Source organism: Ursus arctos, unplaced genomic scaffold (assembly GCF_023065955.2).
Source record: "Ursus arctos isolate Adak ecotype North America unplaced genomic scaffold, UrsArc2.0 scaffold_19, whole genome shotgun sequence".
In the NCBI taxonomy this organism is placed as follows: Eukaryota; Metazoa; Chordata; class Mammalia; order Carnivora; family Ursidae; genus Ursus; species Ursus arctos.
The window spans coordinates 56,127,844-56,153,149 of record NW_026622863.1 but is presented as its reverse complement, the minus strand read 5'-3'; the positions used below and the strand labels follow the sequence as shown (position 1 = coordinate 56,153,149).

At 40.4% G+C, this 25,306-nt stretch overlaps 1 protein-coding gene across 5 annotated transcripts; it reads right to left on the bottom strand.

Moving 5' to 3' along the window:
* Positions 1–792: 792 nt before the first annotated feature.
* ZNF677 (zinc finger protein 677) lies at positions 793–20,732 on the bottom strand. 5 transcript variants are annotated; one of them, XM_057314005.1, is made up of 5 exons: positions 19,994–20,701; positions 17,864–17,928; positions 11,789–11,942; positions 10,136–10,303; positions 793–4,589 (listed from the first exon to the last, which is right to left on the bottom strand). In XM_057314005.1, exons 2-5 carry the CDS (start codon positions 17,876–17,878, stop codon positions 2,602–2,604), a joined length of 2,325 nt encoding a protein of 774 aa, XP_057169988.1. In that variant the 5' UTR covers positions 17,879–17,928; positions 19,994–20,701; the 3' UTR covers positions 793–2,601. The 5 variants fall into 5 exon arrangements, with proteins under 5 accessions (XP_057169988.1, XP_044235958.2, XP_048079840.1 ...); XM_044380023.3 differs by lacking the exon at positions 10,136–10,303 and having other exon boundaries at positions 20,682–20,732; XM_048223883.2 differs by lacking the exon at positions 10,136–10,303 and having other exon boundaries at positions 11,816–11,942; positions 20,682–20,722.
* Positions 20,733–25,306: the final 4,574 nt, after the last annotated feature.

The following is a 25,306-nucleotide window of genomic DNA, read 5'->3' as shown; positions in this document are numbered from 1 at the left end:
TTACAAAAGGCTTGTAGCTGGGACATATTCTATGACTTCCACATGTATTTTAATATTCGACTATAACTTAATAGAAATATGATTGTGACATCAGAAGTGTAAAGATACCTTAGGTGGTTTATCTAAACAGTATCTCACCATTTCCAACAATCATATTGTGCAGCGGGGTCTGTATGTGCACCAGGAAAAGGAAAGTAGTGTGTTAGCATGAGGAACATTGTGGTCTTCCCCTACCAAGTCAGGAGTAAACATTCAGTTTTACATTGAAGAGTCTGACTCCATTTTTGATGTCGGACAAATGGTACCTGTTAAGCCTCATTATAATCTCTTACTATTCTGTCCATCTGGGCAGGGCAAGCTAATAATAAAGCCCGAGTGCCCCTTCCCTTGGCATTAGTTGAACGTTCACACTGTAAGTGCCATCACCCCAGCCCCACATAGGATCCATCATAACAAACCAGTCACCATTCCCTGCGTTCTCTAGCCACTTTTAGAACGACCTGCGGTCTGTCCTCTCTCGAGAAAGCATCATTATGTAATAAACATTCTCATAACACTTTATTGTTTGGAGTCCTCACTCATGACATCCAGACATCCTGTTCCAGTGGAGTAAGCACAAGTGCAAACTAGCAAAAAATGTCTTAGAGGGTAACTATATGAGATTGCTAGTTATCAAAATTCCCACTGTGTCAATGTTCGTTCTTGAGAGTAAACTCAATGAACGCTGATCTTTTCAATTTATTTTCCTGGGCACTCCAGCCCAAGAGATTATCTTTATCCTTATTTCTGAAATTTTCTTTTATTTCCTAATACTTTTCATATGCTTACTACTTTTCTATTTTCATTTCGCGTAAAGGTACAACCCATGGGCCTCATTTCAGCACAAAAGAAAGGCATGTAGAAATATAATCATTGTGTATGTTCATGAACAGGGAGGCAAGTTTCAGAGGGTGAGAGTTTGAAATTGCATAACTTTCAAATTCAAATTATGAATATGTATTTCCAAGACTGTAAGTTGTATGAATCTAACATGGCGGAAAGTTGTTATGGATGACATTCAACCTAGGGAGCCCAAGGATGTATTAGTGTTCATTATGAAATGCCCTGAGGAGGTGGGATGCACTTGGGCTAATAAAAGGCGTATGATTCATTCAGTGTTGCCAAAAAAAAAAAAAAAAAAGTTTCTATTTTACTTAAGATATGAGAATTTATAATATCCTAAATCAAATGGTATCAAAATGCAATTTCAGTGGCCAAATTTGAATCCTTCACAAGCATACTACTCTCGTTCTTTTGATTAAAATGTCCTCTAGAACTTCTTCTTCGGTTTCCAAAAATAAGATTAATTTTTACTAATCTATGATATACAACAACTACCTTTCAAAAGAGGGAGAGCTCATCATTCCCCCTCAATTTTTTTCTACATATGCCATCCCTAGTAACCTGTTCTTCTACTCACATGAAAATCTCATTCTATGTCCTGGCCTACTCTGTTTCATGATCATCCTTTCCTATAATCATCCTCAACAAAGGCCCTCGATCATACCAACAAATCTAGAGAAGATGCTGTGATCACAGAAAACATGGCAATTTAGGTAACAGTTTTACACTATTCCCTGCCTCTCCCTATGCTCTCAAACTTACACCACACTGTATCTTAAAATTAGTATCCTAGTTTTTCCAGGTTACTTGGTATAAGCCCCACCTAATGAACTCGGTGCTTTTACCTTACTGACCCCTTCTGAGACCATTATGGTCTCCTGAAATTCATGTAATTAAAGTATAATATCAGTGGATTCCAAACTTCAGGTTGTAAGTCATCAGTAATAATGCAGCCTCAAGAAACCTCAAATAATTAAAAAAAAATGTATAGGAGCTTTTGGCTGGCTCAGTCAGAAGAGCATGCAACTCTTGATCTTGGGGTTGTGGATCTGAATTCCACATGGGGTGCTGAGATTACTTAAAATATTTTTTAAAAATTATAAGCTGAAGATAGTAGGTCTTTCCACAGATATCCTTGTTCTATTGACACACATCATCTCATTAGTTTTAAATAACTTTTCTGTGGAATTTAACATCTACGATTGGTTAATCCTCAAAACAGACCTACGTCCCCCTAGTATGAATTTTCTTATTGTAGTCCATTTAGAGAACTGGCTAAACAAATTATCACCTTCATTACATTTGTAAGTTTTTGTCCAGAATGAATTCTTTGGTGTTTCCTCAGGTAAAGACCTTGACACATCTGTATGGTGTCCATCTCATATGAATTCTTTCATGACCACAAAGTTGTATTTTTTTTTACTCACTGGAAATTTATACCTCTTAATCCCATTTGCCTCTTTTACAAAGCTGATCACACTCATTACATCCGCAAGGTTTCTATCTAGTAAGAACTGTTACGTCCCACAAGGTATAAACTTTGGAGAAGCCTTGCCATACATTACATTTGTGTGATTTCTTTTAGAGGTTTATATTCTGCTATCAAGTGAGGTGTAAGCCCCCGGTTACAAGCTTTGCCACATACATTAATTTCATATGGTTCCTCTCCATAAGGGAATCTCTGATGTTGAATAAGGCTTGACCACTTGCTTAATCATTTTATTTGTAAGGTTTCTTTCTACCATGAGTTCTTTGATGATCCCCAAAGCTTGAACTTTGAATTAAACCACTGGCACACATACTAGATTTATGATGTTTCTTTTCACTATGTATTTTCTGATGCCTCGTTAGTTTTGCAAACTGGGTAAAAGCTTTGCCACACTCATTACATTTATAAGGTTTCTCTCCAGTGTGGATTTTCTTATGCTGAGTAAGATGTGAACGCTCCGTAAAGGCTTTGCCACACTCATTACATTTATAAGGTTTCTCTCCAGTATGAGTTCTCTCATGACCCCAAAGGTGAGAACATTTAATAAAAGCCTTATCACATGTATTACATTTATAAGGTTTTTCTCCTGTGTGAATTCTCTGATGTTCCATAAGGCTTGAACTTTGGATAAAAGCCTTGTCACACACATCACATTTGTGTGGTTTCTCTCCAGTGTGTATTTTCTGATGCCTAGTAAGGTTTGCAAATTGGGTAAAAGCTTTGCCACACTCATTACATTTGTAAGGTTTCTCCCCAGTATGGATTTTTCTATGTTGAGTAAGATTTGAACGCTCAGCAAAAGCTTTGCCACACTCACTGCATTTGTAAGGTTTCTCTCCAGTATGAGTTCTCTCATGACCCCAAAGGTGTGACCGTCTGATAAAAGCCTTATCACATTTATTACATTTATAAGGTTTTTCTCCTGTATGAATTCTCTGATGTTCTATAAGGCTAGAGCTTTGGATAAAAGCCTTGCCACATACATCACATTTGTGTGGTTTCTCTCCAGGATGTGTATTCTGATGTCTAAGGAGGTGTGAGCACTGCTTAAAAGCTTTGCCACACTCATTACATTTGTAAGGTTTCTCTCCGGTATGGATTTTCTTATGTTGAGTAAGGCTTGAACGTTCAGCAAAGGCTTTGCTGCATTCATTACATTTGTAAGGTTTCTCACCAGTATGAATTCTCTCGTGACTCCAAAGGTGTGAACGTTGGATAAAAGCCTTCCCACATTCATTACATTTGTAAGGTTTCTCTCCAGTATGCATTCTCTGATGATTTGCAAGGTTTGAATTTTGACTACAGACCTTGCCACATATGTTACACTTATATGGTTTCTCTCCTGTATGGACTCTCTGATGTCTAGTGAGGTTCGAACACTGGTTAAAGGCCTTGCCACACTCATTACATTTGTAAGGTTTCTCTCCAGTATGGATTTTCTTATGTTGAGTAAGATGTGAACGCTCCGTAAAGGCTTTGCCACACTCATTACATTTGTAAGGTCTCTGTCCTGAATGAATTCTCTCATGACTCATGAGGTTTGAGCTTTTGCTAAAAGCCTTCCCACAGTCATTACATTTGTAAGATTTTCCTCTAGTATATGCTCTTCTGTATTGTGCAGGTAACAAAGGATATTTTAAAATCTTCCTGTATTTATTCCAAATGTTTTTGATACTAGGAGGAATTCTCTGAAGTGGTGAAACAGAGGAACCATTGTTGACAGATTTCTCAACTTGATTACATTCATACATTTTTTCCTCAGTATGAAATCTCCACAGGTCAGCCAGGTGTGCCTGCAAACTCAATCCAGTTCTACTTTCCAAACAGTTTATGTACCAGTTTCCAGCACCACTTACGTTATTTTCCAGTTTTAACAAATGCCTTACAAATGGCTCATCATGCATGAAATACTGGTCTGTATTATTTCTTGCAGAAATACTCTGCTTTTGAGGAAAAGTAATTGAGGATTTATTAAGTTGCTGATCTTTTCTATGAGTGAGATTTTTGTTATGTGTCAAAGGCACTTCTTTGTAATTTCTTGCATCGTATCTCCACTGACTCTCAAACTCATGCATATTTTCCCAGACTTCCTTGAGATCCAAATCCTTGATGCCATGGTTTTCATTTCTCTCCAATATCACTAAGTGGTATAATTTTCCTTTATTATTGTCCTCTATTGGTGGTAATTCCTTGATTGCAAATCCAGCAGAAAGGCTTCCTATCAAATAAGAGTTAGAAGGTAAATATTTTATACTGAATTACATAATTATACAAAAAAAATACTTATAATGAACATAGGAAGTTTCTCAAGCACAGTCTTCAAACACTATTGTAATATACGAAGACTACTGTAATATATAATGTTTTTAAGTTTTCTTTTTATAAATTTTTCCATATTAATATTTTCTCTGATCTTAAGATAAATTTTCTAAACATACATTATATACTATACATATTTCTGGATAATTGATATTTCATGATTAGGGAGCTGATCTATATATTGGCTATGATATAACTGTATATGAAATCATAATTGAGATTTCTGTCTTGCCTAATTCTTAATCTTTATAAAAATGTGTGCTTACCTGAACCTGTTTATATGGAAGGACAGTGTTAACAGCAGCTTTTAAACACAGAAACAATTTTTGGCAGTGTCACTGTGGTCCATGGCAGTGGTCTACATGCATAGATGTGGTTAGCAGCAAAAGCAGCCAATAACAGAAAAACAGGACAGCAATGACATGTATGTCAACAAGGACCAGGTGACATTTTTAATGGAATTCAGTTGAAAAGGAGGACAGGAACAAAGCAGGCTTCATAGGTTAACTGAAATATGTAATTTCAAGAGCTTAAGAAATTTTCTGGCAAATCCAAGTATTATGAGCAGTAGTAATAAGGGAATCAGGGAGTATTAAAAGACTTCCTTTGTTTCCTTAAATAAAATGAGACATTTAAATATTAGTATACCAACATGTACATGATGAATCTAAACAATAGGATTATTTGTAGCAAAAAAAAGTCAAAGCATCTTGAGAAAGAAGAACAAAGTTAGAGGCATCATGTTCCCTGATTTCAAACTCCTTCATTACAAAGCTGCGGTAATTAAAACAGTATGGTATTGGCATAAAAACAGACACAGAGATCAACAGAAGAGAACCCAGAACTAAACCCACACACATGGTCAACTAACTTACGACAAAAGAGTCATGAATATACAATGGGGAGAGGACAGTCTCTTCAATAAATGGTACTGGAAGGGGCGCCTGGGTGGCACAGCGGTTAAGCGTCTGCCTTCGGCTCAGGGCGTGATCCCGGCATTGTGGGATCGAGCCCCACATCAGGCTCCTCCACTATGAGCCTGCTTCTTCCTCTCCCACTCCCCCTGCTTGTGTTCCCTCTCTCGCTGGCTGTTTCTGTCTCTGTCAAATAAATAAATAAAATCTTTAAAAATAAATAAATAAATAAAAATAAAATAAATGGTACTGGGAAAACTGAACAGCCACATGCAAAAGAACAGCACTGGACCACTGTCTGACACCATACACAAAGTAACTCAAAACAGATTAAAGACTCTAACTTAAGACCTGAAACCATAAAACTCCTAGAAGAAGAGACGGGGGGTAATAAGCTCCTTGACACAGGTCTGGGTGATGATTTTTTTTCTCTCTTGACACCAAAAGTAAAATCAACAAAAGCAAAAGTAAGTGGGACTTACATCAAACCCAAAAATGTATGCACAGCAAAGGAAACCATCAACAAAATGAAAAGGCAACCTACTGAATGGGACAAAATATTAGCAAATCATGTATCTGATAAGGGGCTAATAATCTAAAATAACAGCAGAAAGCCCCCAAATAGTCCAGTTTAAAAAATGAGAAGATCTGGGGCGCCTGGGTGACACAGCAGTTAAGCGTCTGCTTTCGGCTCAGGGCGTGATCCCGGGGTTATGGGATCGAGCCCCACATTGGGCTCCTCCGCTAGGAGCCTGCTTCTTCCTCTCCCACTCCCCCTGCTTGTGTTCCCTCTCTCGCTGGCTGTCTCTATCTCTGTAAAAAAAAATAAATAAGGGGGCGCCTGGGTGGCACAGCGGTTGATCGTCTGCCTTCGGCTCAGGGCGTGATCCCGGTGTTGCGGGATCGAGTCCCACATCAGGCTCTTCTGCTGTGAGCCTGCTTCTTCCTCTCCCACTCCCCCTGCTTGTGTTCCCTCTCTCGCTGGCTGTCTCTGTCGAATAAATAAATAAAATCTTTAAAAAATAAATAAATAAATAAATAAATAAATAAATAAATAAATAAATAAAAATCTTTAAAAAAAAAAAAGATCTGAATAGACATTTTCCAATAAAGACATACAGATGGCCAACAGGACCATGAAAAGAAGCTCAGCGTCGCTAATCATCAGGGAAATGCAAATCAAAACTGCAAGGAGATACTACTTCACACCTGTCAGAATGGCAGTTATCAAAAAGACAAGAAATAAGTGTTGGTGAGGGGATGGAGAATTTGTGCACTGTTGGTGGGAGTCGAAATTGGTATAGCCAGTATGGAAAACAGTATGATCGTTCCTAAAAAAACAAAAAACAGAACTACTGTATGATCCACCAATTCCTCTTCTGAGTATTTATCTGAAGAAAACAAAAACATTAACTCAAAAAGATAAATGCACTCTGATGTTCACTGCAGCACTATTTACAAGAGCCGTGATACGGAAACAGTCCAAGTGTCCACTGATGGGTGAATGGGTAAATATGTGTATATACAATACAATATGATCCAGCCTAAAAAAAAAAAAATGGAATCTTGCCATTTTTGACAACATGTCTGGACCTTGAGGCCATTATGCTAAGTGGAATAAGTCAGCCCAAAAGACCAATACAGTATGACCTCTCTTATATGTGGAATCTTAAAAAAACAAAATAAAAAAAAAACCCTCTTAGACACAGAGAATATACTGGTGGTTGCCAGAGGCAGGAGGCTGACAGGATGGTGGCAGAAATGGGTGAAGTGGATCAAAAAGTTAAAAAAAAAAAAAAAAAATGGGTGCTTGGCTGGCTCAGTTGGCAGAGCACGTGACTCTTTATCTTAGGGTTCTGAGTGTAAGCCCCATGTTAGGTGTAGCAATTACTTAAAAACAAAAATTAAAAATGACTTGCTGCTGGGTGCCTGGGTGGCTCAGTATGTTGTGTCTGACTCTTGGTTTTGGCTCAGGTCATGACCTCAGGGTCAATCGATTGAGCCCCATGGCAGGCCCTGTGCTGGGTGCAGAGCCTGTTTAAGATTCATCCCTCCCACCCCCCACCCCCACTTGCACACACATGCTCGCTTTCTCTCTCAAAAAAAACCACAAAAAACAAAAAACTTGATGCTGCCTTTTGAGTCCTTAAAAAAACCACAAAGATATCAATATGGTGCTTTCCATATACTAGGAATGCAGTAAACGTCTGCGGAATGATACAGGTTTTTCCTACAGAAAAGCTAACTAGAGATCTCCGTAAGCTGTGCTGTATTTAAACTACATCTAATTTTAGAAACTTTTTGGAATTATCCACATCATGACTTCCTCCTAATTAATGCACAGGGGCCCGACCCTAAGAAGCCAGGATGGCCCAGGAAAGAGAGATTTTAGCTTTATTAGTACCAGGAAAAGGATCGACTAAGACACTATCATCTTCTCAGAGGGTTAATGGAAGGTGGCTTCCTTGTACAATGAAGTGACTCTGTGTCCTCTAGACCAACGCCGTCAGTAGTGAAACATTTCTGTCTTGGTCAAAACAGGTAATATGATCTTACATATTGAAACTGACTTTTGTACAGGAAGAGAAATGTTGCAACAGGAAGAACATGGCCAGTAAAGAGCAGCAGTGGCTGGCGGGGGGGGGGGCACCAAAGGGAGCATCCTGAGTATTTTAACCCACATGACTATTTGTGTGAACACAGTTCTCAGAGGCTGCAGGTAGGATTGATCTGAGTTGAAACAAAAGTGCTCACCACTGTGCCTAAGTGCCTTTCATCCTGGAAAGTTAAGACTGAGAAGTTTTTTAGCATTTAACCTCAAGTCCTCCCAATCATGAAAATCCATTTATCAGATTTTTTTTTTTTTAAAGATTTTATTTATTTATTTGACAGAGATAGAGACAGCCAGCGAGAGAGGGAACACAAGCAGGGGGAGTGGGAGAGGAAGAAGCAGGCTCATAGCGGAAGAGCCTGATGTGGGACTCGATCCCGGAACGCCGGGATCACGCCCTGAGCTGAAGGCAGACGCTCAACCGCTGTGCCACCCAGGCGCCCCGATTTATCAGATTGTTATTGTAGATACTATATAGGATTCTAGTTGACAAACATAGTTTACAAACAAAATCTCAATAAAGATTATTCATAGGATCCTAGTTGACAAACATAGTTTACAAACAAAATCTCAATAAAGATTATTTCCTGCAGCCTTTAAAACAGCCTTCAAGAAAGTCAAAAGAGAACCCCCCAGGATGGGAGAAAATATTTAATCACATATAATAAGGGACTTGGATCTAGAATATATAAAGATAAACTCAACAACAAAAAGACAACCCAATTTTAAAATGGACAAAGAATCTGAATAGACATTTCAAAAAAAACACAGAAAAATGGCCGGTAAGCACACAAAAAGATGTCTAACAGCATTAGTCATTAGGGAAATGCAAGTCAAAACCAGAATGAGATACAAATCCACACTCCTAGGCTGGCTATAAGCAAGGAAACAGATTACAAGTGTTGATAAGGATGTGGAGAAACTGGAATGCTCATACATTCTTGGTGGGAATGTAAAATGGTACAGTTGTTTTGGAAAACAGTCTGGCAGTTCCTCAAAAGATTAAAGAGAATTACCGTATGACCCAGCAGTTCCGTTCCTAGCTATATGCTAAAGAGAAATGAGAAGTATATGTCCCCACAAAAACTTGTACAAAGATGTTTATAGCAGCATTATTCATAACAGCCGTAAGGTAGAAACAACCCAAATGTCTATCGATGCATGAACGGATAAACAAAATGTGGTATTCATACATGGAATATTATGTGGCAATCAAAAGGAATGAACTACTACAAAAACCACTAAGTGATGGGGCGCGTGGGTGGCTCAGTCGTTAAGCATCTGCCTTCGACTCAGGTCATGGTCCCAGGGTCCTGGGATCGAGCCCTGTATCGGGCTCCCCGTGAGTGCTTCTCCCTCTCCCACTCCCCCTGCTTGTGTTCCCTGTCTCATTGTCACTCTCTCTGTCAAATAAATAAAAATCTTAAAAAAACAAACCACAAAGTGCTACAAAAACCAAATAACACACACAAAAAAACCCTGCATATGAATGTTTCTAGCAGCTTTATCTATAATTGCCCAAACTTGAAAGCCACCAAGGTGTCTTTCAGTAGATGAATGGAGAAATAAACTGTGGTCCATTCAGACAATGGAAATATTCATTCAGCACTAAAAAGAAATGAGCTGTCAAGCCAGGAAAAGACATGGAGGAAACTTAAATGCATGACAATCTGAAAAAGCTATGTATCCTGTCTGATTCCAACTTTATGACATTCCGGGAAAAGCAAACCTATGGAGACAGTAAAGAGATCCATGTTTGCAGGGGCTAGGAGGGAGGGTGAGATAACGATTTTATTGCTGGCTCAAAGGAGACGATCATATTATGTCTGATCAACACTGTCACTGCCCTAGGGAAGCCCTGTTAAACTGCACAAAAACTAGGACAACAAAAGGCAAGTATCACTCAGGATCTCCTGATACCTTCCATCTCGGCATCCTGCGACATGCTGACCACTCTACCTGGTGTCTTCAAGAAGCACTTCTTTATGCAGCAGGAAGATACTGTAACATACCAAACAATGTTCTTCAAGAATTTGTTACCCGGTAAACCTCCTCCATGGGAGAGTCCACTTTGAAGCTGTTTGTCACCTAAAGGTGGGTTATCACAGCAGGACAGATAATGAAACTTTAGACCCTTGGAATTGTATTTCAAAAGCAAGTTTCAGAGGCAAAATCTTAGAGGAGAAGAAACCAGGAAGACCAGGGTCTTCTATGTTCAGGACTAAGTAGAAAGAAGAAGAGGGAGAAAAATATAAGATATGGGAGTAAAGTAAGAGGGTCAAGTTTTCTGGGGTTCTTGAAAGGGGCTGTGTGCTCTACCCAGACTGCAGGGTGAATGCCTGAATGACTGGGGTAAACCCCCACATGGCAGTGGTGATCAGAGAGAATCTCACTATCTAGGCTTTATATTACTGCTGGGCCACAATCTCAGAAAGACCCACCCCATTTCTTTTTATACACGAATGGCAAAATGAGAACTGAAGAAACGGTTGAGGGGCCTGAGCAGGCAGAGAGGGCTTGACACAGCTCCATGAAGTCTCATGGAGCCCCAGATACAACAGAATGGCAGCCATTTTGTTTGTCTCCTGAGAAGTTCTCCCAAGGGTATAAAATGGAAATGGAAATTGAATAGGTTCTGGGGTCAGCACTACAGAGGCCTCAGCTCTGATCTGTATGGAATGGGAACCAAGAGAAATCAAGGGGATAGACTGCTTAGAGACAGACATCTTGGTCCCTCTCAAACCATGGCACCAATATGGTCAGAGGGGCCAGATAAGAGTGTTATAGGTCATGACAATGGAAGTCAAAACTTTTACGTATTTGATTTACACATCTGAATTACAGACTGAGAAATGTGTGTGGGGTGGGGGGAGGATTTCCTTTGAGAGCTCGTAAGAAATAAACTTATTTTACCATAGCTCTTTCCCAAACAATATTTAATGGAGCAGCTTACTCTGCCCATCTGAGCTCTTGTGTTCACATCCCAGTACATTCCCACCTGTCTGCATTTCCCCCTATTTCCCCTTCACTTTCCACAGTCCAGGGCTCTTCCCCTTGTTCCGAAATGGAGATGCTATTCAGCTCAAGAGACTTCAAATTATAAAGAAAAAAAAGAACGTGATATGCTTTGCTCTTCCAGAACACATTCCCAGCTCTTTGTTCAGTGAAGAAGAGAGGACATTCATTATATGTGGGTGTAGAAAAGTATTTCAAAAATTAGTCAACTGACTGCCTCCTTCTGAATGCTTAGTGGTTATTTACATGTGCAGATATCTAGTTCTCTTCCAAGAACTACTGAATCAAAACCACAAGGGTAAGACCACAGAATCAGGTAGTTTTTAAAAATTCACCGTAAGGTTTTCTGACTACTAATGTTCTGCAACCACCTAACAAAGCATGAATGTAGAACTTCTAAAGAAAAGGGAAGCTAGAGTCCACTTGCCACATTATGAAGCCTTTCCATTCTCAATCAAAACAGCTTCAATCACTCCCTTAAGAACGGGGATCTGAAATTCATACAAATCAAGTCAGGGGCTCTCAAGACAAAACGCAAAGGCATACAAAAGTAATTACCAACTTCTGGAGGAAAACTGTCCTCACCCAGGGACACCAGGTTCCGGTAGTTCTCCACCATCACGTCCCGGTACAAGGCCCTCTGGGCAGGGTCCAGGCACTCCCACTCCTCCGGAGAGAATTCTATGGCCACATCCCTGAAGGTCAACCGTCCCTGAAATGAAAACACAATTCACCAGGCAGACAGGCGCAGTGTTCTGATTTTGACACAAAATAAAAGCAGCAAAGATGCGTAAAGGCTGACTTGGCTGGAGTGAGTGTTCTGACTGACCTGTGTAAGATAATTCTGAGCAAGTTATAGTTCTAATTTTCTTAAGTGAAACTCAACGTAACATAAAATTAGCCATTTTAAAGCACCATTCGGTGGCATTTAGTACATTTAGTGTTGAACAAACATCACCTCAGTCTCGATCAAAAATATTTTTATCATTTCCAATGGAAATCCTTTCCCCGTTAAGTAGGTGCTTCTTATTCCCCCCTTCTTCCCCAGTCCCTGGCAACACTAATGCTTTGTCTCTATGGATTTACGTATTTTGGATTTTTCATGTAAATGGAATGGTACAAAACGTGACTTTTTGCATCTGGCTTCTTTCACTTGGAATAATGTTTGGGGTTCAACCATGATGTAGTATGTATCAGTACATCTCTTTTTTATGGCTGAATAGTATTCCATCGTAGGACTAGACTGTATTCACTCATCTATTGATGGGCATTTGGTTATCACCTTTGGCTAATATTAATAATGCTATGAACTTTCAAGTACAAGTAGGTGTTTGGATACCTGTTTTCAGTTCTTTTGGTTATATACCTAGGAGTGGAATTACTGGGCCACATGGTTTAATTTTTCAAGAATTTGCCATACTGCTTTCCACAGCAGCAACATTTTAACAGAGCGTCACGGTTCTAATTTCTCCACATCTTTACCAGCATTTTTTTACTATACTCATCCTAGTGGGTGTGAAATGGTATCTCATTGTGGTTTTGACTTTGCATTTTACCAATGACTATCCCATTGAAAATCTCGTCATGTGCCCGTTTCATTTATCTTCTATGGAGAAATGTCTATTAAAATCCTTTGACCATTTTTTAAATTAGGTTCTTTTTACTTCGGCTGTTGAGTTGTAGAAGTTCTTCATATATTCTAGGTTCTAGACCCTTACTAGATACGTGTTTTGCAAATTATTTCCTCCCATTTGGTAGATTATGTTTTGCTTATGTGATGATGTCCTTCAGTGCACAAACATTATTAATTTTGATGATGACCAATTTATTTTCTTTCTCTCTTCTGCTTTCAGTATCATATATTAAATCCACTGCCAACGCCAAGGTCATGAAGATTTACCTCTATGTTTTCATCTACGAGTTTTATAGTTTTAGCGCTTATGTTCAGTCTTTGATTAATTCTGAAGTATTTAAATGGCACAAGGTAGTTTCAATTTTATTCTCTCACATGGATATCTAGTTGTGCCAGCACTGTTTAATAGACCATTCTTTTCCCATGGACTGTTTTTGGCACCCTTGTAAAAAAAAAAGGAATTGACTACAGATGTATGGCTCTAGTTGTGGATGCTCAGTTCTGTCGCTTTGGTCTATATTTCTAGCCTCTGCTGGAGTTATAGTTTTGATTACTGAAGATTTGTAGTAAGGTTTGATGTCGGGAATTCTAGGTCCTCCAACTTCGCTCTTCCTCACATTTGTTTTGGTTATTTGGGGTCCTTACCAAATCAATGAATTTTAGAGTCAGGTTTCCCATTTGTGCAAAAAAAAGGCTGTTGAGACTTTGCTGGGGATTGCATTACTCTTTGTATGACTTTGGGGAGTACTGCCATCTTAACGTCTTCCGCTCCACAAACACAGGCTCTCTTGACATTTATTTAGGCTGCGACTTCGTAGTTTTCTATGTATAAATCTTCCATTTCTTGGTAACTTATTCCCATTCACTTTGATGCTCTTGTAAATGGAACTGTTTACTTACTTTCAAGTTGTTGATCGCTAGTGTACAGAAATACAACTGAATTTTGAGTGTTGATATTGTATTCTGTAACGTCAATGAACTTATTATCTCTAATAGTTCTTTTGAGGATTCTTTATTTCTAAATATAAGATCATGTAGTCTGTGAAGAGACCTAGTTTGATTTCTTTTCCAATTTTGACACATTTTTCCTATTTTTTCTGGGGAGAACTTCCAGTACAGTGTTAAAGTGTGGTGACAAAATGGGGCACCCTTATTTTGTTCTAGGTATTAGGGTGTAAGTTTTCAGTCTTTCACCAATGAGTATACTGTTAGCTGTGGAATTTTAATAATAACTTTTTTCACACTGAGGAAGTTCCCTTCTATTCCTCATTTTTTAGTGCATTGTTTTTGTTGCAGTGTTCTGTATATGTCTAAGTCTAGTTGATTTAGTGTTGCTCAATCCTTTATTTCCTTACTGCTTTATGGCTGGTTGTTCTAGCCAGTATTAAAAGGGGAGTATTGAGGTCTCCAGCTATTATAGAAGAACTGTCTCAATTTTTGCTTCAAAAAATTGGGGGGGTGCCTGGGTGGCGCAGCAGTTAAGCGTCTGCCTTCGGCTCAGGGCGTGATCCCGGCCTTATGGGATCGAGCCCCACATCAGGCTCCTCTGCTGGGAGCCTGCTTCTTCCTCTCCCACTCCCCCTGCTGTGTTCCCTCTCTCGCTGGCTGCCTCTCTCTCTGTCAAATAAATAAATAAAATCTTTATTAAAAAAAAATGGGGGGCTTTGCTGTTTTGTACATATTGTTCATAGTTGTTTTATCTTGATGGATTGACACTTTTTTCAAAATATAATGTCCTTCACCGTCTTTGGTTAACAATTTAACGACTTAGTCTGTTTGATCTATTATTTGTATAGCTACCCACCTACGTTTCATTACCATTTGCATGGTATCTTTTCACTTTCGACCTATTTGTGTATCTAAAGAGAGCCTTTTATAGATAGAGTGAAATCATTTTAAAAATTAACTCCTTTGTTACGTAATGAAGAGTTTAACCAATTTACATTTCAAGTTATTACTGCTAATAATTACTTCTGCCATTTAGCTATTTGCTGTCTGTAGGTCTTATATTTTGTTTCGTAATTCCTCCCTTCTTTGTGTGTCTGTGTGTGCATACCATTTTGACTGCCTTTGTTATTTTTCTGTATATTTTTATTTTTTGAACAGTTACCCTGAGGATTACAGTTTGCATATTGAACTAAATATTTGAATTTCAGGTGATATTAGCTTTAATAGCATGCAACTGCTCCTGTACAGTCTCCCTTTATGTTCTTATTGTCAAAAACTACTTCTTCATAACATGTATGAACAGGTGTTTAATACACTCAAAAGCAGATTTTTATTATTGTTTTCTACATTTGTCTTTTAGGTCACATAGAAAAAAATTGAGTTAGAAAACAAAAATATAATCATACTGGCTTTTATATTTCTCTATATAGTTACCTTTATTAGTGTTCTTTATTTGTTCCCATGGCTCTGAGGTACTGCTGGTTTCCATTCATTTCAGTCTGAAGAACTCCATCTGGTATTTTATGTAGGCTAAGGCTATTGGTGTGAACTTCCTCAGCTTTCGTTTATCTAGGAGTCTCTTAACTTCACTATCTATTTTGAAGCATAGTTTTCCTGATAATGAATTCCAGTAAATTTTTTTTTAATCTTTCAGACTTTAAATATCTCATGAGATTGCTTCCTGGCCTCCAGTTTCTGATGACGAATAGGCTGTTAAACTTATTGAGAATCCATGAGAAGTTGTTTCTGTCTTGCTACTTTCCACATTCCTTCCGTCTTATAAAAGTTGATTATGTGCTTGCCAGGGATCTCCACGCGTTTATTGTAGTTGAAGTTCATCGAGTTTCTTGGATGTATAGGTTAATGTTTTCAATAAATTTGGGAGGTTTTTAGCTCTTCTTTCCCCACATATTCTTTCTGCCCTTTCTTTGTCCTTTCCTTCTAAGACTCCTATTATATGTATATCAGTATTCTTTTTTTTTTTTTAAGTTTTATTTATTTATTTTAGAGAGAGGGTGTGTGGGTGGGGCAGAGGAGGGAGGGAGAGAATTGTCAAGCAGACTCCCCACTGAGTGTGGAGCCCAATGAAGGATTCAGTCCCAGGAACCCAAGATCATGACCTGAGCCACAATCAAGAGTCAGCCGCTCAACCAACTGAGCCACCCACGTGCCCCTATGCCAGTATTCTTGATAGTGTCTATAGTGTCCCAAAGGTTTCTTAGTCTCCGTTCATTTTCTTTTTTCCCCTTTCTTCTGCCCACACTGGATAATTTCAATTAACCTACTTTAAGTTCACTGATTCTTTATTCTTCTTGTCAGTCTGCTACTGACCCCTCTAGTGAATTTTCAGTTTTGGTTATTGCACTTTTTAGCTCCAGAATTTCTATTCCATCCCATTACCATAATTTCTATCTCTTTATTTTGTTTGTTGAAACATTGTTCTCCTACTTGTTAGTTCTCTTCCATGGCTTCCTTTAGCTGAGTATGTTTAAGACAGTTGATTTAAAATCTTTACTTAGTAAGTGGAATGTCTGGCCTCCTCAGGAACACCATCATTACCAGGTTAACTTGGTAATCATGCTTAAGATATACAATCTGGAGATACCCTTAGATATCTGGAGTGAAGTCAGCCCCTTCAGAAGCAGGCACTCTTGGTAACAGTAAGAAATTGTAAAGGACCTATGTATCTTCACTCAGAGAATGCTCCAGTGAGGGTCTAAAAAAGCAGTTATCTCTCTGTTTACTAACATGAAAACAACTCCAAGACATACGGTATGTAAATATTTAAATTTGCAGAATAAAATATGATTAAACATTTACTTTAGAATATTTCCTCAAATCACATTACAATATATAAATGCACTTTTGTAAGATTTTTATAATAGTTACTAAAGAGAATATTGGTTCCTGATGAAGACAATCCATGATGGTGGAAGATGTGATGGGAAGGGGATATTTTACTTCTTAGTTTCTAAACTCCATCACCGTGTGGAACTGAACCACAGAACTATCTACCACAGACATTTAATACAAACAAACAACATATAACAATAATGAGTAAAATCAAAATTTACTCCCAGCCTCTTTAATGACAGAAAGTTCTGCTCCGGGGCGCCTGGGTGGCACAGCGGTTAAGCGTCTGCCTTCGGCTCAGGGCGTGATCCCGGCGTTATGGGATCGAGCCCCACATCAGGCTCTTCCGCTATGAGCCTGCTTCTTCCTCTCCCACTCCCCCTGCTTGTGTTCCCTCTCTCTCTGGCTGTCTCTATCTCTGTCAAATAAATAAATAAAATCTTTAAAAAAAAAAAAAAAAAAAGAAAGTTCTGCTCCTATGTCTTGGCTAACTTATAAACATTTTTATCTAAAAGATCTGCTGCGTAACAGTTCCTGAGACCTCAAGAGTTCCATAAGGACCTCAGGGTCCTTGTGAGATGGGTGTGCAATGAATAATTTAAAGAACACTTACTGTTAGACAAGTGGGCTGATTCTACATTTTAAAATTATGTTAATAAAACAAAACACCCTCTCTATTCCTTATTCCTACTTTGAACTTCCCATTCTCTTTCAAAGTATTAATATTTTGGTGTCAGAAATATACTGATTTCCTTGTTTAACGTCAAAAGACATTTATAAAATTAGACGAAGCAAATACCCCGTCGGCCGCCTTCTCCAGTGTCTCAGGTATTTGTGCATATTAATACATTCCCTACATATGTAATCTCCTTAACCTTGATCTGTATGAGCTGAAAGGGCATCCAGAAGGGGTCTCTGAAGAATCCTTAATGTCCATCCTCACTGACACCACAGACCCTACTCCCTACCTCCAGTCAATGCCTGCAAAGAAAATCCTTCACAGGATGACGACCTAGAAGGAGCCTCTTCCCAAGTTCCACGTCACTGGGTCACAGTGAGATGGAATCTATATGGAGATGAGAGGAGATTGGGAAAAAGTGTGAGTAAACATTTTAGGCAGGACACTTCAGAGACAGAGATTAACAAGTCCAAAATGTGACATTTTAGGAAGAACAGTCAACTAAAAATATGACTTTTACCTGGGAAAGAGCCATTCCTCCTTTTTTCCCTCTTCTTCTGGGCTTCTTTCTCAGATAAGGTTATTCTGTGTGACAAAAAGTATGTTGTTTAATGCTCAGAATTAACATAACCCCTTCCTCTGCCACAGTATACATACTGGGAGAACCTCAGTATGGGGGAAAGACAGTCCTTTGCTGCTCACTGCAACAGGAGGGAGGCAGGGACAATAACTCCTACACGGAGGGCAATAAGTGCATTTTTCACCCATTTCTTCAGAAAGCCCTCCCCTCCTGCTGAAACCCACATTCTTTTTTTTTTTTTTTAAAGATTTTATTTATTTATTCGACAGAGATAGAGACAGCCAGTGAGAGAGGGAACACAAGCAGGGGGAGTGGGAGAGGAAGAAGCAGGCTCATAGCAGAGGAGCCCGATGTGGGACTCGATCTCATAACGCCGGGATCACGCCCTGAGCCGAAGGCAGACGCTTAACCGCTGTGCCACCCAGGCGCCCCTGAAACCCACATTCTACTGCAACTACATTGTCCTTGTCCACCTGGCACTTGGCCAAAGGAACTGCCTCATTCAACTTCTTGGTTCCTCCCTAGGCAGCCAGCATCCAATGAGTGGTTGATGCAGGATACAGAAACCTGTCCGTTCCATCAATTTGGACCAACTCTTAAGGGCCACCTCAGCTCCAGAGCTCCTCCCTGGCAGCCATACTGAGTGTTTATATTTCTGTCCTGATGCTGATGGGAAGCCATAAAAGGGTTTAATATCAAGAGATGACACAATCCAATTTAAAATTTAGTTATGATACAGAAAGAAGGGTAGGACCTGAGAGGGCCATGCCTCTGTCTCTGAGACTACGCTCCTGCCTCTCTCTTAGTGTTGTTCATTATTTTTGGAGAACTAGGTCACATTTTAAACTCTAATTCTAACTGGGCACACTCTACCAGAAACCTCTAAGGACAAACACATACCCAATTTTGAAAATCATTTCAGGGATCTTATTAGCTCAGATTCAGAATTCCTGGTCTATCATCTCCATTTCACAGGCGGGTGCACTGAGTCTCAGAGGGGGAGTATTTTTACCAAGTTAACCCTTAAGATGTCCGAACTGAGTGAGCAGACCTGGGTATAAGTAAATTCTGAAATGGTAGCCCAGACAGGTTTAAGTAGAAAGGACTTGTCCTAATTCCAGATCACCTTTCATGTTCCCGAACAAGAGAAGCTTCTCTTTAATGGGCTTAATCAAACCCAAGTTAATTTAATTCCTCTTTTCCAGAAAAAATATAATAAAAATACATGAAATTGAAAATAGTTACTAGTCCTGAAAAACATGAAAAAGGGTCACCTGTGGAGATGAGCTCTGAGCAATCTCTGCATCATAAACAGAAGGGCTCTGTTGGAATAAAGTTCCACATCAGTCCAGCCCATCCTTCCAACATCTGCACAGAAAAGACAAAGGGGACTGGAGGGGAACATCTACTTAGTTGGAGACTTCTGCTCAGAGCTCAGTAATTTATCAGATCACTTCAAGGGAGGGAACTGCTGAATATTAAACTAACCGGCTAAACTAGATTTTGAATGTTAAAAGATTATCAACATCCTTAACGTATGCATAATGAAATACTATAAAGTTATTTACCAGACATCAAACAATAATTGCACTACACGGTAAAGTGGAAAGCATATAAAACTCATAATCTGAAAAAAAAAAAAAAAAAGGAAAATGGAAATTAAAGATATCCAATGGGTTCTGAGATTAAAGTTAAAACAGGTGTGAAGACACATCAAATTCAGAAAAGAATGACATCAATCACAGAAAAAAGGGGGAAAGAGAAACAGTACTGTTAATAATGGCCATTTTGAAAAACACCATCTGGTGACAAAGTCTGCCTCCATTTCTTGGAAGGGAAAAGGATGACCCGAACTGACTAAGCTAAGCCTCTGCGCTCTAGATGAATAGGGCTTGCAAATGGAATCATCTTCTGACGCAATAATTAGAAAGTGCAGATGCCTCAAACATCTGGTTTCACAACTCTCATTCTCTTCTGCATAGATGAAACAATTCAACAAATTTTAATTACAGAGCCACAAATCAGTACTTCACAACTCAATATTCTGCATCCAGTCAATTCAATACTCACCTGGGTTTGGGTCCTGTGCTTTCTCCGAGACCACTACGTGTTTTGTTCTCTGTATATGTCTCTCCATGTCGTTTCTCTTCTCTCCTTTTGTCCATCTGTGTTTCCCTCTCTGTTTCCGCATCCTTCTGTTTCCCTCCCTCGCTATTCCTCCTCCAACACTTGGACCCCACTCTACTGCAACCTGTTTCAATCCCTGCCGTTCTTTCTCCCCAAACTTTCTGATGGCCCCCTAACTCCGCAGATTCCTGCCTCTTCCCCGCCATCTCTGTTGCCCCTCTGCCCTCCCTGGAGCGGAGCGAAGGGCCTGCATCCACTTCCGGAGGGACCACTGTACCGGCGCTGGTGAGGGTGGGGGCGGAGTCGGGAATCCGAGAAAGGTTCTGAGCAGAAAAGCGATCGGCAGAGCGATCGGTGTCTACAAGGACCAAAGGCAGCAAGGTTGGGGCCCCTACCGCCTCAGAGCGATTTTAACCAGAAACGAACGCAGACTCCCGGGTCCCGCACCGAGCGACAGGACTCGGAACATCTTATGGCGACGCCACGAGAGGCGATAGGGACGACCTCCTAGCAAGAAGGACGAGGGGGTCCAAGACTTTTACCTTACCAGGTGACCCCCGAAACTGGGTGTGGAGGCGGGGCTTGAGGAGCGCGCCGGCGGCATGAACCAGAAAAAAGGAGACTCACTCACCCGAGCGCGCCCGTTGCTCCGCGTGATCCGCTTCCGGGTCTGCAGGAAAGCGCGCGTGCGCTTGCGCTGCGGGGCGGGGCTGGGGGCGGGGCCTGGGCGCGCGGGGACCCGCCCCTTTCCCGTCTTTTTGCCTCTCCCTCCCGGCGGTTTCGGGTTCTGCTTTTGGATTCTTTGGAATTCCGCTGGTGTCTTTTGGAGCCAGGCTAGGTACACCATTAGGGAAGGTGGCCGCTTTTATTGGAAACGGCGGTATTTGACGAGTTGAGCACGGTGCCCGTGCAAACTCTGGCGAGTGGTGGAGACGCGCCTCCTAGGGAGGCCGAGCAGCGCGGGGACCTGGGGCGGGGCAGGGGTCCTCCGGGGGAGACCGAGCTGACAGGAACAGCTCCTAATTTAATTGAGCAAAAGCCGGAGTGGTCGGTGTGGGTGGTGGAAGCTAGAATGAGAAATGCAGAACTCCTCTGTGGGGAACATGCTGTTTTGTACTAACTTCCCACCAGAGCTCTTTTTTTAAGTAATTACCACTTCTGCTCCCTATTCGCTGGGCTGCGCTCCTGGGGCTTCCGGCCAGGCCTTGGGCTGCGAGGGCGGAGGGCCGGCACATTCCTTTAAAAGAACCAAAATTTCTGCCTGTGTGGATGTAAATTAATTTCTCTCTTTACATTTGATATTGGAATCCACACCTCTCAAGAGGAATTACAAATCCAAACGCCTTTGAGACCTATGGGATGCCATCCTGTATTTTGCTTAAGGCATTAATTACTAAATATCGTTGCAATTTCAGTTTTCTAAAATATTTATTCTCGGTCATTTTGGAAGAGTATTTTTAACTTGAAGACTACGTATTTTAACATCTTTTTTCTGCTTTTGAATGCTTTCTATCAAGTGCAGATAAGGAGGCTTGTAAAAGCTGTATTCTTTCAGAGATATTTAACTTTTCCTAGTACTGACGAAATATTAGTTTGGAAGTATTTCCAGAGACATGTGATAAGGATGTGTGTTCTTTATGTGAACAATACAAGCAAAGAGTAAAACTGGTTTTTCACATTTTCAGTACCATCATATAAACTTAATAATTGCATATGAAATGTGCAAGTTACTAGCTCCTCTTGTTTCCTGTGGAATTCTGAAGGTGGTGTGGGCTGGATCTGCTTTTCACCCTATTAGGTGACTGCTTACTCAGTGCTTAAATCTCTGCAAGGAGTGAATGAACAAATGACTACACATCGTTTAAACAATTTATAATAGTTTTTGGCTGTTGTATCATTTTAGGGAGTTGTGTATTCCTTCAGCATGCAGAGAAGACCCTGGACACAATAAGATCATGGCTCCAGAGAACAAAAGGGCTGATTGTTGGAAAACATGGAGTGATCAGGGCAGAGGGGTTCAGCAGCCACCAACGGGGATTTTCAGAAAGAGCCAAATCAAATGAAAAGGTAGAAGAGAGAGCAAAAAAGTTACAAAGGTGCTTACCAAGATAAGGATGCTTTGGGTAGCCCTCATGTCAAGGGAAATTCTGGAGATGTTTCTGTGAATGTGCTGGACCCACTGCTTATATCTTAAGAGGTTAAAAACTACGGAGATGCTGGCCCAGATCACGAATCCCAAACCAATGACAGGAGGGAAGATTAAAAGTGCAGCAAGTAGTGACTGTGTGATCTGATTCAGAATCCCCAGTCACATTTCTTTGTGACATTTTCTCTGTTCATTTGTCAGTCACAGGACGAGGAAAAGTGGCATTTACCAGCATGTTCAGGATCAAGCAGCTGTTTGTTAGAGAGGCACCAGGAAGCTTTTATTTTAAGCTCTATTATCTTGGAGTTCCTGGGGCCAATTGCGATGCTCTGGAAGACACTCAGGAAGCAGGTGGTGCCGATGGATACACCACTGGCCATTCTGAAATACAAAACAAGTTTGCATCAAAACTCAACGAGGACATTTTTCAACCCCAAAGCTGGCAGTGAGTGATTCCTTTAAGGGCAACGAGCCAGACATTGGCTACAGTCAGCTGCTTGAGAAGCAGGTCTTAGGAAGAAATTCAACCATGTTTTAATTATTTTTTACCGTATTGACTTCTCTTTTGTTTGTTTGACCTTCACCTTGCTATAGGATGTGAAGAATAAGACTGTTTATTGTCATTTCTTTAAAGATTTATCTATTTATTTGATAGAGAGAGAGAGCGCACGCGCGAGTGCCTACATGCGGGAGTAGGGGCAGAGGGAGAGGGAGAAGCAGGCTCTCCACTGACCAGGGAGCCCAATGCGGGGCTCGATCCCAGGACCCTGGAATCATGACCTGAGCTGAAGGCAGACACTTACCCGACTGAGCCACCGAGGTGCCCCTATTTATTGTCATTTTTAAAAAAGATTTTATTTTTTTAAGTAATCTCTACACCCAGCATGAGTCTCAAACTAATGACCGGGAGATCAAGAGTTACATGCTCTTCTGATTGAGCCAGCCAGACATCCCTCATTTATTGTCATTTTGATAGGAATTCCCATTTCCCAAATGCCAAGCATTAATGATATCCCCACTGTACTTTTTGCTGGTTATTAACTTTTTTTATGTACTTTGCCATACTTCTTTTTTTTTTTTTTTTAAGATTTTGTTTTTTTGACGGAGAACAGAAAAGCACAAGCAGGGGGAGCTGCAGAAGGAGAGGGAGAAGCAGGCTCCTTGCTGAGCAGGGAGCCCCATGTGGGGCTCGATCCCAGGACCCTGGGATCATGACCTGAACTCTAAGGCAAACGGCTCAACCAACTAAGCCACCCGCGTGCCCCTGCATACTTCTGAATTTTTAACTTCACTGATCTAATAGTCTGTTCATAAATAAACATATCTCATAAGGATAGCGATATTCATTTTGTTTCTTTTCTAGAGTTTTTGTGGCTATTCTTATTTGTTCATTGTTCTATAAGGTTTGTTTTGTTTTTTTTTAAAGATTTTATTTATTTATTTGACAGAGAGACAGCCAGTTAGAGAGGGAGCACAGCAGGGGGAGTGGGAGAGGAAGAAGCAGGCTCCTGGCGGAGGAGCCTGATGTGGGGCTTGATCCCAGAACGCCGGGATCACACCCTGAGCCGAAGGCAGACACTTAACGACTGCGCCACCCAGGCGCCCCCTTTCTATAAGGTTTTTGCAGTAACATCGCTAGTTTGAAAAACTGATAGTATCTATATCAGGATCAAACTAAATTGACAAATTAGCTTAAGGAAAATTGACCTTTTTACAATATTGAGCTTTTCTACCCCAGAACATGATGTAAATTTACATTCATTTATTTCTACCTTCATATATTTCAGGAATGTTTTATAGTTTTCCTCGTCTAGGCTTTATACATTTTTGTTAGATTTATTCCTGGCTAGCATATTTCATTTTATGTTAAGCCTTTGGAATTGCAGGCCCTCCCACTGTAACTTGTAAATGACTGTTTGTTGTATGTAGATTATTTTTGTACAATAGCCTATGTACAGGGGTGCCTGGGAGGCTCAGTCGCTAGATGGTACGACTCTTGATCTTGGGGTTGTGAGCTGGAGCCCCATGTTAGGTATAGAGATTCCTTGAAAATATAATAGCCTATGTACAAAAAGGGTGTTGTTTTTGTATAACAATATTGTGTCCTATTAGCTTACTGAATTATTTTTCATAATAGATTTTTTTTTAAGATTTTATTTTTATTTATTCGACAGAGATAGAGACAGCCAGCGAGAGAGGGAACACAAGCAGGGGGAGTGGGAGAGGAAGAAGCAGGCTCATAGCGGAGGAGCCTGATGTGGGGCTCGATCCCATAATGCCGGGATCACGCCCTGAGCCGAAGGCAGACGCCCAACCGCTGTGCCACCCAGGCGCCCCCGTAATAGATTTTCTATCCATTCCTTTGTGTTTCCAGATGTCTACTTGTATCAGCTGCAAACATAGTTTTACATCTTTGTTTCTCATTCCTGTGCCATTTTAAATTGCTCTGGCTAGCCCTCCAACACAATGATAAATGACTAGAACAGGCGATCCTGTGCTCGTTTAGTGTGGTTCTGGCCTTAGCAAAGTATCTCCAGTGTTTCCCTGTGAGCAAGACGAAGACTTTGTTTTGTCAAGTCGGGAAAGATCCATCAATTCCCAATTTCGAGTGCTTTAATTTACTATCCATACATGTTGAATTCTCCCCAATAACGTTTTTGTAACTACAAGTAAGTTTTCTTGATTTCTCGGGGCGCCTGGGTGGCTTAGTCGTTAAGCGTAGTCCCAGGCGTAGTCCCAGGCTCCTGGGATCGAGCCCCACATCGGGCTCCATGCTCCGCTGGGAGCCTGCTTCTTCCCCTCCCACTCCCCCTGCTTGTGTTCCCTCGCTCGCTGGCTGTCTCTCTGTCTGTTAAATAAATGAATAAAATTTAAAAAAAAAGATTTCTTGATTTCTCTTAATAACTGTGGTGAACAATATTAATGAATTTTCTAATAGTGAATCATTCTTGAATTCCAGACATAAATCTTGGTCATCATGGTGTTATTTGTATATTATTTTTCAGGGGTTTTGGCAATATTTATTTTAGATGGTATCATCTGTAGGCAGATGTGAGATCTTTCTGTGGTATTCTTTCCGGTATAAACTTTAGGATGTTTTAGTATCAGAA

Excerpts from the sequence above, each read along its gene's own strand:
- ZNF677 (XM_057314005.1), bottom strand. Across the intron at positions 10,304-11,788 it reads CAGTTTTCCTCCAGAAGTTG|GTGACAAACAGCTTCAAAGT; the intron begins GTAATTACTTTT and ends ACCCACCTTTAG. Across the intron at positions 4,590-10,135 it reads GCAGGATGCCGAGATGGAAG|GAAGCCTTTCTGCTGGATTT; the intron begins GTATCAGGAGAT and ends CTTATTTGATAG.